The 13,901-nt window shown below is 44.1% G+C and overlaps 1 protein-coding gene across 1 annotated transcript in view; it reads right to left on the bottom strand.

Moving 5' to 3' along the window:
* Positions 1-6,001, bottom strand: part of LOC119159806 (calcium-activated chloride channel regulator 2-like) — a 665,495-nt gene extending 659,494 nt beyond the window's left edge. The window contains exons 1-2 of the mRNA XM_075888302.1: positions 5,728-6,001; positions 2,539-3,056 (exon numbers count right to left, since the gene is read on the bottom strand). Coding sequence (XP_075744417.1) covers positions 2,539-2,745 — 207 coding nt within the window. The 5' untranslated portion in view covers positions 2,746-3,056; positions 5,728-6,001. The remainder of the gene's footprint in view (positions 1-2,538; positions 3,057-5,727) is intronic.
* Between the last annotated feature and the right edge of the window lie 7,900 nt (positions 6,002-13,901).

The following is a 13,901-nucleotide window of genomic DNA, read 5'->3' as shown; positions in this document are numbered from 1 at the left end:
CGGGCTCAAGGTGGCAGAAACTTCGCACTGAGTGCTAAAACTCAGCAGCTATACAGGTGGTCTTTCTTCAATAGCATTATGGTCTCCTTTCCTTCGTGTAGCTGCTCTTGTTTTCTTTCTGGCCTGTTTCGTCCCGTCTTCTGACTTGTGTGTGGCATTCTGCATGCCATTGTGATCTTAGACGATGCAAGCTTTCGTCGAGCAGTACAATGGTTCTATGCCAGCTTGCCTCAGGGTGCTTACACAGCCATTACTGAAGTGTGCCACAGCATCATGCAAACCAAACATTACTGTAGGCAAGCTTACTAGGCCTCTTTGGGAGCCCGCTACCATGTCAGACCACTAAAGCTCTCATTTGCAGTTTGTGTATTTCCATGTAAACTTTTTCCAGCACAAATAGTTGTCTTAACTTTGTAGATCACATCATAAGAAAGTACTCCTTTGTGCACATACTTTCCTTGGCCGAGTGCTTCGACCCTTCTGTACTCACACCAACTGTTTGGTCCAAGTGGGCAAAGACCATGTCTCGAATGCCTGTTGTTAGAGCGAAAAATGATTCAGCGGAGCCTCGTACGTTTCCTTATTGTCCGCAAGCTTCGTCAGGGTCGCTGAAACACCCGCGACCGTGTCAGGAGGCAGCCTCATCGTCGTGTAGCAATTTCCACCAAACTTACGCTTTCCTGTCTTCTGAGTTCTGCACTTAGCCATTCTGGTCTGAATATGGTCCAGGTGTTCTAAGAACACACACGTTGCAGCGTTGACACGTGGCAGAAACCCAGAACGAAGCCTGACGAAGCCCGGCCAAGGTAAACAACAAAAATTTCACGAGCATCTTGCGTCCCTCTTGGCCGTTTTTAGATATTCGAAAACAATTAGAAGCACAAACTTATCTATAATTATATCCTCTTGTGTAACAGACAACATAAAATTCTTGAAGTATTTTGAATATTATTAATATATACAAAAAAGGCTTAGTTTCGTAACCAACACATGAAAGTTTCGGTTTCTGTATTCAAGCATGGTGTATAGAAATGTAGCTGTAACTCGCAAACTAATAATGATAGGAAAATAATTTTTGAGGCTAGATATTTTTCATTATTTGGGCATACAGAAAAAAAATACGAAAGTTGATTTCGGGAAAAAGTTTTGAATTTCAAAGGTGACCTACCACTTAAGCTGCAAAACATCAATAGACAGTGTACAAGCTATTCTATATCACTGCACGATAAACGCTGGATCTAAGGAGACACGTTCCACATTTCGTAGTATTTTAATCCTTATGGCGCATGGATCAGTAATGTGTCTTTTTCCCATACGTCTTAACTTTCACATGTATGACGGATATTATAAGTGCTCTAATCTCGTACATGTGTGCCTGCATATGCTGCTTCCTCATTTCCTATTTACTAGTGCTGCTTCGTAAACTAAATCATTTGTTGGAGGTTTACGCAGTGTGCGCGTCAGTAACGCTGTGTCATATTACTTTTCTAGTGAATAGGGTGTACCAACCTGCCCGAGCTCACGAGTTCCCGCATGAATGAGTGGCGAGGTGGCTCTTCGCTTGAGGCGAAACTCGTGACGTATCTGCTCGTGACACGTCACGACGTGCTAATCTCGCTCTTTTTTGTTTCGACATATTTGCACAGCGCGAGACTACTAGTAGTTACGGAGTAACTACGAGGAAATAGACAAGGACTTAAAAGGCACGCGTGCCACAAACATCGTAAGCTTTTCGTAGCATTGTTGTCGTTCACTTGATCCCATTTGTCATGCGGCCAGATGTATGTCGGACAAACGAGAAGGTCCCTGAATGAGCGTTTAAAGGAGCATCATTACCATGTACACTAAGCTGTTCAAGGCCATCTGAGTATTCGTCGTCGAGATTGTAGTTGCAGACCAGAATTTGAAGAGTGCACCGCTGTCGCAAAGCACCGTCAGCAGCTAACACGAGAAATTATTGAGACCAATCAATTGCACTTCCTGGGTTATCTTTCTATCAGCATTCCTTTGGTTGCACTCACCAAAAAAGAAATTGAGTATCTGGCTTTCGCGCAATATATTGTGAGTTCGCGCTAAGGTGTGGTGTTGTACCCATATAAGGAGATAATGATTGTCTGGCTGTGACGCAATAGGTTTCGCGATTGTGGTGTGATGTGCTGGTTTCTGTGACGAGTATATATTTCCAGCGTTCTCGCTAATAAAATTTCAGTTGAAGTCAGCGCTCTTTTCTGTCCTTGTCTTTTCTTACGTAGTTACGCCGTAACTACTGGCAGTCTTGTGCTGTGCAAATGCGTTGATTCCCAATCACCAACTAGCCCAAGCATTTGTCTTATCAAGATACGTTACCTTCAATTCTGTTAGTATGCCGTTGCGGAAATAAAGCAATGGCACTGCATCCGTTATAGCATATGGCATGTCCCTTGTTGGGTTTTTAAGCAGTTCACCATTGAACATATCATGCGTGCCGTGCTCAGTGTAAGTAATGTTTAATGTCAGCAAGCTCGCCCAACCCGTTCACGTGAAACGGCGTCATCTCACCTTGAGCTGCTCGACGAGCTCGAGCTCCACGGGAAGCGCTTCGTGAACGGCGACGACGAGGTCGACGTAGCCGCCGTCATCTTGCAGGCGGATGGCGGCAGCACCACTGTTCGAGGACCAACGCAGAAACAGCCACAGCACCACCATGAACGGCGGCCCGAGGAAGCGCTTGCGGTGACACCCGAGGCATCGCTCGGAAAGATCCATCACTTGGAAGGAGACTAACTGAGCTTCCGATGAGGCAGCGCAATCGCGCACTCACAATCACGCGTCTGCACCTCGACGACTGTACTCGACCACACCCCGTGGTGCCACGGACAAACGGCGTGTGCTCGTCTCCGGGACGACAGGTCACACCTGCTGATACGGCGCCGGCAAACGGCTCTCGCTCATCATTCAAGAGCGGTGCCTTCCTGGCACTGCGGCGGTAATGGCTCCAATGAATGTCGTGATAGGCAGCGTTGTGTCCCACAGCTGCAGAACAGCGCAGTGCGTGCCGCCTTTCGAAGTCCTTTGTGCTGCATGTATACGTGACTTCAAAAACATAGCAAATCAAATTCTATAGTGACTGCATTATTTAGACATTATTTTTTGTAACTATTGGCATTAATGTCCATAAAAACATATTTTCGTTACTGAATCCGTACGTCCTTTTTCAAGGTTGTGTAAGAAAGCGTAAAAACTTCGTTTATTTTCCAACGTTTCAGTTTCAGAACTACAATTGATAATTACTATTTGCAATATAGTACGCGTGCACGAAGTTAAACAGTCGGGCAATTTTTTTGTACTTGTCGCAACTTCTTCACTCTAGGCTATATTTTTATTACGGACCATTACTTTGCCTATTACCGGCCCTTTAATCTATCTATCTATCCATCTATCTATCTATCTATCTATCTATCTATCTAATCTATCTATCTATCTATTTATTTATCTATCTATCTATCTATCTATTTATTTATCTATATGGATGCGGAATAACAGACAATGATGGCAATAGAAATGTAGCGGGTATTATTAGAAGTAATTGTATTGTAAATGTGAATAAAAGTGAACGAAAAGATAACTGCCGCCTCGGAACCTGCAACCTTTGAATAACGCGTCCGATGCTCTATCATTATAGTGGGTATTATTAGAAGTAATTGTATTGTAAATGTTAATAAAAGTGAACGAAAAGATAATTTCCCGCCGACAGGATCGGAGCCTGCAACCTCCGAATAACGCGTCCGATGTTCTATCTTTGAGCTATCTATCTAGCTATATAAGCCTGGGTGCTTTCGTGATCACCCCGTTAAAGGGGGACGAGGGTCTCAAAATCGCGCAAAATTGTAAAAAATGCTGACTTCCAGAAATAGTAATTTGAAGTATTTATAGTCTAAAGTGTGTTTTAAGAAATATTTTATATTATGGCAAAATACCAATTATTTTTGTTGAAAGCTTAAAATATGAAGTTAAATATGGTTTTAAAACTGGAAACACAATCTTCTTGGCGTCATTACTTTTGTCAAGTGAATCTGCTTTATGGAAGTTTTGAGCAAATTTCTGTGAAGATACTCAAACAAACTTGGTACCATTCTTTTCCGCAGCACTTGAACTACATGCTACAGCTTTTTTTGTCTCTCAGCCATGATAGAATCGTAATTATATTATGAATACGAGCCAATTATAGGAACTTCAGAAAAACATCTTTTGGTCCTAGTCGGTTCATGATCATAGAGGTATCTTTTCTGCACAAATACAGACAAGAGGGAATGACTAATATGACTCACCCATCATGAGAGTAATAATGTAATGTGACAATCCCCACATGTGTGTCATCAAACCCTGTCCTATAGAGACGTGTGACACACACCCATATACGACGGACGAGTACGTGAGAGCATTGAAGGGGCCCTACGACACTTCTGTAAGAGCTTATTCAGCCCCAAAACACGCGTATACCCGACAATAATGCAACAAGCATGATGCAAATTGGTGCTAGAAAACTGAAGTTGTGAGTCTTCAAAGTTCAAAACTCTAGCAGATGACGACAACAAGTGTCTCCTTTCAGAGTTCACTCACGCACTGCCGTCATATACCACTTCCAGTCACAGCACGCGTCTCATAAAGAAACACCGAAACTGTTACCCTATGGTGGCTTTCACACAGTACCTCACTGCTGCTCTTTTTGACGGCGTCGTTAGCACGGTCACGACGAACCACATGCATCGGGTAGCGTATACACTCGCCCGGTCACACTTTGAAAGATGCACACCTTTTAGGCGAAGATACTTGTCGGCTTTCATGCAATACGTGTTCTCTGGCAACTCCGGCGGTCGCCGCATGTCGTATTTCTGTCTCGCTAAAAACACGGCATGCATTTCTATCTATGCTTGTTGGCGTACTAAAGCAGTGTTCGCCGACTAAGTGTTGTCTTTGTTGTTCTGAAAATACATTATTTTGAAACAGAAATTATTTCTTTCTGAGAAACTAGTCCTTACCGTTTTTTTAGCATCGCCAAGCTACTTCAACACGAATATTGCACGTTATTCCTCACCTCAAGCCAATCAAAAACGAACGACATTTTTCGGTACTGGCACATGACGTGACTACACTGCCCTTAACGAAAATATCCGATGTGCGTTGCCCTAGTTCAAAATCAAGGCAGTTTATCGTATGACTTAAACTTACGCCAGCTTTGATTTTGACGTCACCGATTGCGCAACAATGTGCAAAGTTTTACGTGCTACTATGAAAGAAAATCAAAGTACTGTACAAAAGTATTCACTATGTACAAACCAATGTGCTCCTACCCAGGCGCTTGCGCAACGCTATCGACGCACTCCGCAGCACCAGAAGAAATGGTAAAAAAAAAACATGGTCAAAATCTATCTCAGGGCACCTTTAACAAAAAACTGACATCCACTGTGTTTACCCGACGAATGCAAAAAATAAATCTCGGGATCACAGCAGGAATCGCACCCCAGAATTCTTCCTGGCAATCATTATTAATACCTGGTGCAGTATTTTCCAAAAACACTATACTACCATGGTGCACGCGAGTATGTTGCTTCAATTTTATCGTATTTGGTTTACGGTACACGAAGCCTGTCGGCAATGCTGGGTGCTGACCACGCCTCTGTGATCGAGAAGCATCACGATTGTAGTAAATAAGTTTGTTAAGATGGTGCGAAAGACGCGAACACTCACGCTTATTGAAGAGCTTGCGCAATCACCAGTGATAGGGCTGGAAAGTTCGACGCGTGATGTGCCTCCGGCGCCTTGCAGCTGCACTGCAAACAATCAGAACCTTCGTACTCGCCCTTAGGATAGGACAGTGCCGCTTCGCTTACGGGCATGGTTACGTTACAAAAACGGGCAGTGCCGCTTACGAAGCGGCACTGCCCGTTTTTGGACCACGTGATAACGTTTTAGACCACGTGATAAGCAAGCCCGCAGTGCGTTCTGGCCTGCGGAACGCAACCACCACCGCTACATTCGCACCACCCGCTGACAAGAAGGCCATGTGTTGATTTCTTAGCCTGTGCACTCGTTCAGCTGGTTCTTCATAAACGTCGCTCGCATCGCTGAGCCATTTCAAGCCACCTACTCTGATGCGATTTACTTCGCTCGCATTACAAAGCTTTCCAGTACCAACGTGCGGTTTACGCAGCAAACGCCGAAGGATAAAAAAATTTGAGAAATAAAAGGACGCCTGCAGACGCCTCCGTATACTTGCGCATTTTCACCAATACGCTGAAACAGAAATACAGACCGACACAAGCAGTGTGAGAATCTGCGCTGTTGCTGCGCAGAGAATTGATGCACTGGAAATTGTAATAGGTTATGCTCGACGATCACTATTAAAAGTAGAGCTGTACTACTCGACAAAAAAAAGGAGTGCCTTGCCATCATCTGAGCCACTTCAAAGTTTCGCCCCTACCTTTACAGCGGGCCCTTCAAAGTTGTGAGCGACCACCAGGCCTTAAATTGGCCAGCTAACTTGAAAGACCCTTTGGGTCACCTCCCGTGGTGGAGGCTAAGCTTCAGAGAATCTGACGTTACTATCGTCTACAACTCTGGAAGAAAGCACTCCGGCACCGACGGCCTCTGTCGTGCCCCCGTCGGACCACCCTTGCAGGACGACCAGGATAATGACTGCTTCTTGGGAACCATAAGTGCCGACAACTTCACCTAGCGACTGTGAGCTGACCCGGAACTCGGGAGCCTTGTGGAATACCTCGAGGGTAACGGCGCTACTCTACCGAAGGTTTTAAAAAGAGAACTGGCTTCGTTCTTCCTGCAAGACAGAGCTCTCCCAAGGAAGAACTTCTCGCTCCTTCAAGCCCAACCCCTTCTCGTTCTTCCTTCAGCAGTGAGACCAGAAGTCCTTGAGGCCCTACACAATGACCCGACGGCTGGACACCTCGGGTAGCGTGATTTTATAATGTGGTGACACAAATGCAATCTGGAATTAGGTATCAGTGTCTGTTCTCCCTGTTATATCAAAAAGAATAGGAAAAAAATATTTGCGCAACAGTTACAGCATTTTGCGATAAACACTCGATTATAACAACGCAACAGTACAGTTTCCGTTAAGGTGTGTCAACAGAGCTTCGTCTACTAACACAAACAAAATTCATCTTGGACAGTTCTGAAAACAAACAATTTATGGGAAGTATCTTTGTCGACTTTTCTAATGAAAAATTCAGGGGTTGTGTCGAGCCGACGTTTGCACAAGCGAACTTCCTCTAGGTTAGAACAGAACTTCCTCTAGGTTAGAACAGAAGATTTGCGGCCACGAGTGGCATACTGTTAACACGTGCCTTCTTCTGTCATAGGAAAGCGAGGCTTGCCTCGCGCAACCAGCCCCAAGCCACCTGGCCGTTACTCATCAACCAAGCTGTCAACAATCCACTACTATCTGGCCCCGACCAGCATGACGAAAAGAAGAAACGCCCTCCTGTGGCGTCACAAGCAACAGCGCCACCGGGACCATACTTAAACGCTGGGAAGCTGCTCACCGCCGGGATTTGCGGCCACGAGTGGCATACTGTTAACACGTGCCTTCTTTTGTCATAGGAAAGCGAGGCTTGCCTCGCGCAACCAGCCCCAAGCCACCTGGCCGTTACTCATCAACCAAGCTGTCAACAATCCACTACTATCTGGCCCCGACCAGCATGACGAAAAGAAGAAACGCCCTCCTGTGACGTCACAAGCAACAGCGCCACCGGGACCATACTTAAACGCTGGGAAGCTGCTCACCGCCGGGATTTGCGGCCACGAGTGGCATACTGTTAACACGTGCCTTCTTCTGTCATAGGTAGGAAACTTTTGTTCACACTCACCGTAATTGCAGCTACCACAACTTTATGAGGCCGTAAATCCCACCACGTGTGTTGTTACATTTGTGCCATGGGTGTCGACGTTTGTACGTACCGTGCACGCATCGGTACCTTCTTTCCCAGCCGAGCACACGGGTGCCGTCGTGTCGATTGCTTCTTTGAAGCGTTTGGTTTAGCCCGGGTACTTTGCCCTAAACCTTCTTCACTGCTACTGTCTATGTGCCTTGCGCTCCTGCTGCTATCAGCTGGAGATGTCGAAGCAAATCCAGGGCCCAAAATCGATGATGTGCTCGCACTTGTTAAGGAGTGTCATGAAGAAACCAAAACGGCTCTGGCAGAACTCAAACAGCATATCACAAGCATCGACACTCGAGTTCGCGCTATCGAACGAAGTATGAAAAATGTGTCTGATTGTAAGGTTAACATCGATGCCGCCGCTGATTCCCTTAAAGAAGTGAAAGTTCACATTAACAAAGCCAATGAAGAGCTCGTAGATCTCGTGGATGACATGAATAACCGCATGCGCAGAAACAATCTTATAATTAAGGGTCTTGATGAAGTCGAACATGAGGACTACGTGGAATCGGAACGTATTGTAAGGGAATTTTTTTTTCTAAGCATCTCCGGCTTGACGTTGGCGACATTGAACGGGCTCACCGCGTTGGTCGCAGTCGACCCAACTTTCATAGGCCGCTCATTGTAAAATTTCTCAACTTTAAATCAAAAATAGAGGCCCTGAGCCTTGGACATAAACTGAAAAACCTCGAATCACCCAAAGTATGGCTTGAGGAAGATTTTTCCCAGAAGGTTCAGTTCGCTAGAATGAAACTGCGTGAATTCGGAAAGGCAAATAGAACTAACGGAGTAAATACTATGTGCGCTTAAACAAGCTTCACACGGAACGCGGCATTTACCGCTATGATTCATCCATAAACCAAGTAGTCCAGGTTTCTGCAAAAAATCAGCCCTCCTCTAGGTGACACACTGTTAGTCACTCACGTAGCTTCCAAACAATAGCCCCAGTTTCCTTACTCCTAGCAAACTTCCGCAGTATATTTCCAAAGCTTGACACCCTTAAAGCTATTATGCACACATGTTCAGCCGATATCATTATCGGCACAGAAACATGGCTTTCCGACGAAATATCAAATAAACACCTTACCCTTCCTTCAAACTTCGAAATTTTTCGCAAGGACAGGTGCGGCTCTCGCCGGGGCGGCGTAATGATCGCAGTTAAAGAAGAGTATCGCCCATCACAAATAGACATCGATTCACCATTAGAAATTATCTGGGTCAGCGTTCACATTGGCCATACACCTTGTGTCTTAGGCGCTTGTTACCGTCCCCCCGATGGTCCCGCAGATTTCGTCGACAGTTTAAACGATACAATTGGCACCATCTTGCACGAATTTCCAGGTAGATTGTTAGATATAGGTGGTGATTTTAATTACTCGGGTATCGACTGGCCAACAAACTCCGTCACTGCGCAAAATAATCGCCTCGAATGCCTTAGCTTCATTCAATGTATTGATTACCACCAACTTACGCAAATAGTATGCGAACCAACGCGGAGTGCACATTTGCTTGACCTCATTCTCACAAATCAACCCGAAATTACTAACACACACGTCATTGACGAAATAAGTGACCATAAGGCCATACACTGCACACTATCAGTGGCACGCGCTATCAAAACTAAAACAGAAAAACAAATGTTCAACTACGGACGCGCTGACTTACAAAAAATGAACGATATGCTGGAAACCTTAACTGTTAATCTTGAAACTGGGTTGCAGGATCGTACAATGAATGAAAACTGGTGTCTATTTCGCGACAAGCTCAAAGAAATTCAGGCATCTTGTATTCCAAAAACGGTAATAAGTTCTAGGACGAACGACCCATGGTTTACCCGTGACGTCAAACGGCTTTTAAACAGAAAAAAAGGGCCTACAGAAAGTCAACTCGAACCAACGATCCTGATGACTGGCAGAACTACAAACAGATTTCTACTTTAACTGAACAAACAATACGTGAGGCAAAACATAAGTATTTTAATATTACGCTCCCAAGTATTATGAAAACCGACCCAAGCAAATTCTGGAGTATTATAAACCCTAAGAACAAAAACACGGTACCCGTCCTAACCAATGCAACCGGGGTTAAGTTATCCTTGCAAGAATGTGCCGAACATTTTAACAAAACCTTTGCCAAAGTTTTCACTACCGAGCTACCTTTAAATGACTCTTTTGATCCGTCGCAACCAAACATAGATTCCAGTTTTACGCCCATTGTAATTACAGCCCATGGCGTGGCATGCGCTATCGACCACCTAGCTTCCAAGACTAGCCCCGGGCCTGACGGTATAACAGCGAAGCTCTTGAAAATAACTTCTCCTTACTCAGCTTACCTGCTTTCGTTGTTATTTCAGCAATCCCTAGATTCAGGTTGCTTGCCGGACGATTGGAAATTTGCCCATACCCTACCATTTTTCAAATCTGGCGACCGGTCTGATCCCCTTAACTATAGGCCCATTTCACTCACTTCAATCAGCTGCAAGTTGCTGGAACATATTCTTTTCACACATGTTGTAACCCACCTTAATCAGAATAACTTCTTCATTAGCAATCAACACGGATTTAGGAAACATTTCTCATGTCAGACACAACTTTTTGAGCTGGTCACTGACCTCCACGTTTCGCAGCACAGGTTGCTTTGTACCGATGCCATTTTTGTCGATTTGTCGAAGGCGTTCGATCGGGTTCCACATCAGCGTCTAATGGCTAAAATTTGTAACCTTAATCTGGATGACAAAACAACCCACTGGATTCGTAGTTTTTTAACAGACCGTTTGCAATCTGTAAAATTAAATGACCACGTTTCTAACCCAGTGGGTGTCTCATCAGGAGTCCCCCAGGGGTCAGTACTTGGCCCTTTACTGTTTCTGATTTATGTAAACGACCTCGCATGTAACATTTCCTCGTCAATTCGTCTCTTTGCCGACGACTGTGTGATATATAGAGAAATAGTAACTTCCGATGATGTTTCTACACTCCAGCATGATTTATTTACTCTAACTGAATGGTGCGAAAAATGGCTGATGAAAATAAACGTAGAAAAAACTAAGCATGTGCAATTTTCTTCTACGACAAGATCCGAAACTTATAATTACCTAATAGATAATGCCAAAATAGAAACAGTTTCATCTTTCAAATATCTGGGAGTTACATTCACCTCTGATTTAAGCTGGACCCCCCATATAGAAAAAATCACATCGAAGGCGTGTAAAAAGCTCGGCCTGCTCAAGCGTCACCTTTATTTAGCTAATTCAGAGACACGACTTCACGCGTATAATGCTCTTATCCGCTCTTCACTAGAATACGCGCAAATCATCTGGCATCCACATCAGGTGTGTCTGACTAACATGCTTGAATCCGTACAAAACAAGGCCGCGCGCTTCATTCTGTCATCGTACTCAAGATACCAGAGTGTATCTGCCTTGAAGGACGAACTTAATCTCCCCCCTCTCACCCAACGCAGGCAGATGTCAAGATTAACTTTTTTTCACACCTTGTACCATCATCCAACACCATTTGCTCGCAAATTTATACTCCCGGCACCCTATACGCCCGCACGCGCTGACCACGCTCACAAAGTTTGCCCAATTTTTGCCCGAACAAACAAATATCAGAACTCACCCCTTGTTTTGGCAATCAATGAATGGAATTCTTTACCTAGCAGCCTAGCGGACCAAACAGACACCTCTTCTTTTCAAACCGCACTCCTCGCTTTTCTAGCTATTTAAATACCCTGTAACTTGTCTTCATCATGTTCATGTTTTATAGGCTGTAAATTTGTGTTCCTGCCTTCCAAATACCAGATCTTCTGTCACTTTTACACTTTTTTTATATGTTTCACGCTGTACTTTGCAATTGTGTACTTTTGCTGCCTTTATGATATTGTAATGTCACTTTTGTTGTGTTGATTTTTTCTTTTTACAATATTGTATGTTGTGTCGGCTTTCAACCCATTCCCCCCCTATGTAATGCCCATTTGGGCCCTTAGGGTACCTAAATAAATAAATAAAATAAACTGATTTCTTTAGCTTGTCTACGCCCTCCTAACGAGGAAGGGGAGGGGCAACATTGTACCACGGGTGTGTGATGAATTGTACGAGTGAATAAGAGCAGGTGCTCCATGAATAAAAAGAAAATAAGGAAGAGGAGGTGAAGATATGCACGTGTCGCTGAATCACGATCGTCGAACGACTTGTCAGATGTTAACATTGGTAGGTTTGAAATTATTCCTAGATAGAGGGCTCAACTTGCAATATTTTTTTGTGAATGTGTCAAACCAAATGTATTCCAGAGCCCGTTTAGAAGCCTTTACACCTATTTGTGAATAAGGTGTGACAATGTATATTTTTGTCTCTTGTAGACTGGGAGTTTGACTGAAGAATGTACAGTTTGAGATCGTCTAAATTGCGCCCTGCTACGTGAATTATTGTGCCAGTGCTTCCAGTAATTTATTTGCTATGTCCAAGAGATGAACGTTTATTCTAACATTAACAGCCTGTCCTGTTTTGCCAATGTACTGTTTACGACAATATGAACATCGATCATGTAGATATTAGTGCAGGCAAAACTACTTTTTATATGATGGACAAGGTCCCTTCCGGTGCCTTTCACTATCATGCTATCTTGAAAGTGTTTGCAACTCTTTTATCTTAGACAGGAGCAAGGTGTTACTTCGGAAGTAGAATGAGAGTTTACTTTTGCATGAAAGACTATGTTATGTCCATGCAAAGTAAGCTGTGGGCTCAGTGGGAACCATTTCGCCGACAACGCTGCCCCATGTGCCCTCGACGGAGCACCGACACTGCTCATACCTCAGTCAAGGCTTGACGCCGCAAGAAAACTTCGCAACATCATGCATAATGTGAAACTTATACATTGGAATCTTCTACTAAACTCCACTCGACACCCACAGAGCCTCGGTTAATTACTTCAATTACAGCTGCCATCAAAGACTTCATGACGTGGCGCTACGATGCTGTGTCCGTTGTGGGTCGGCGTAGCCTTCACGTACACATTCAGTCATCGCATTGGCATGACGCACACCTTTAACTGTGGTAACTGCAATTGCGTATAAACTCCCGACCATGCCCTTTGCCATTGTCAAAACTTTGAAAAAGATCACTGGGCTCATCAGTGTGCCATGAAAAGACCAGATGATCGAGTGTTTAAGCTCTTGGGTGCATGGCCCTGAGTACATCAGCCAAGAAAACCACATAAGCTATTCTAGAATACTGGAGGGCAACATCACTCAGTGACCACTTCTGAAACCCTGCACTGTGTGTGCGGTGTGTGTGCTTTGCGCAATTTTTCTTTCCTCTACACCTAATCCTCACTACTTCATTCCCCTTTCTCGCTATGTACGGTAGCAAGCTGGACACAGTCTAGTGAAGCTCTCTACCTTTATTCTGTTCTTTCTCTCTCTCTCTCTACTTTTGCATACTAACATGTCCTTAAAATTCCTATTGCGGTGATACGCGATGGTCGGCACTTCGGCAAATGCTTTTCTAAGGCGCTCGTTGCTTTCCAGTATTGGAGAATGTTTACGAAGAATAATATTTATGTTTGGGAGCGCACTTCAGTAATTGAATATAAATGCTGGTGGCTGGTTGTGTGTGCTACATAGGGTTCTTTTTAGCTAGTGTTGATTTCCTATCGAGATTACATGCTTCATAGTAGAGCTTGTATAGGATTTCTTGTTAGTAATCTCTTTCAACTAATATTTCTTTCATGTTATTTAACTTATAGACGTATCTACCATTGCCACTACAGGTCCTTCTTACACGTCTCCCTTGCCCGACAAAATCTCTTGTTTGCTGTTTCGCGGGGGGTGACCAGTGTAATCTAGGTATTGTTGGCTGTCTTCCGGTTTTCTGTAAAACGTCATTTTTAATTTTCCTGCTTCAGTGAATACTGTCGTGTCTAGGAAGTTATTTCATTGGAAGAATGGTTTGTTACAATATTCAGT

This window comes from Rhipicephalus microplus, chromosome 3 (assembly GCF_043290135.1).
Source record: "Rhipicephalus microplus isolate Deutch F79 chromosome 3, USDA_Rmic, whole genome shotgun sequence".
Lineage (NCBI taxonomy): Eukaryota > Metazoa > Arthropoda > Arachnida > Ixodida > Ixodidae > Rhipicephalus > Rhipicephalus microplus.
This window is presented reverse-complemented; position numbering and strand designations above follow the sequence as displayed.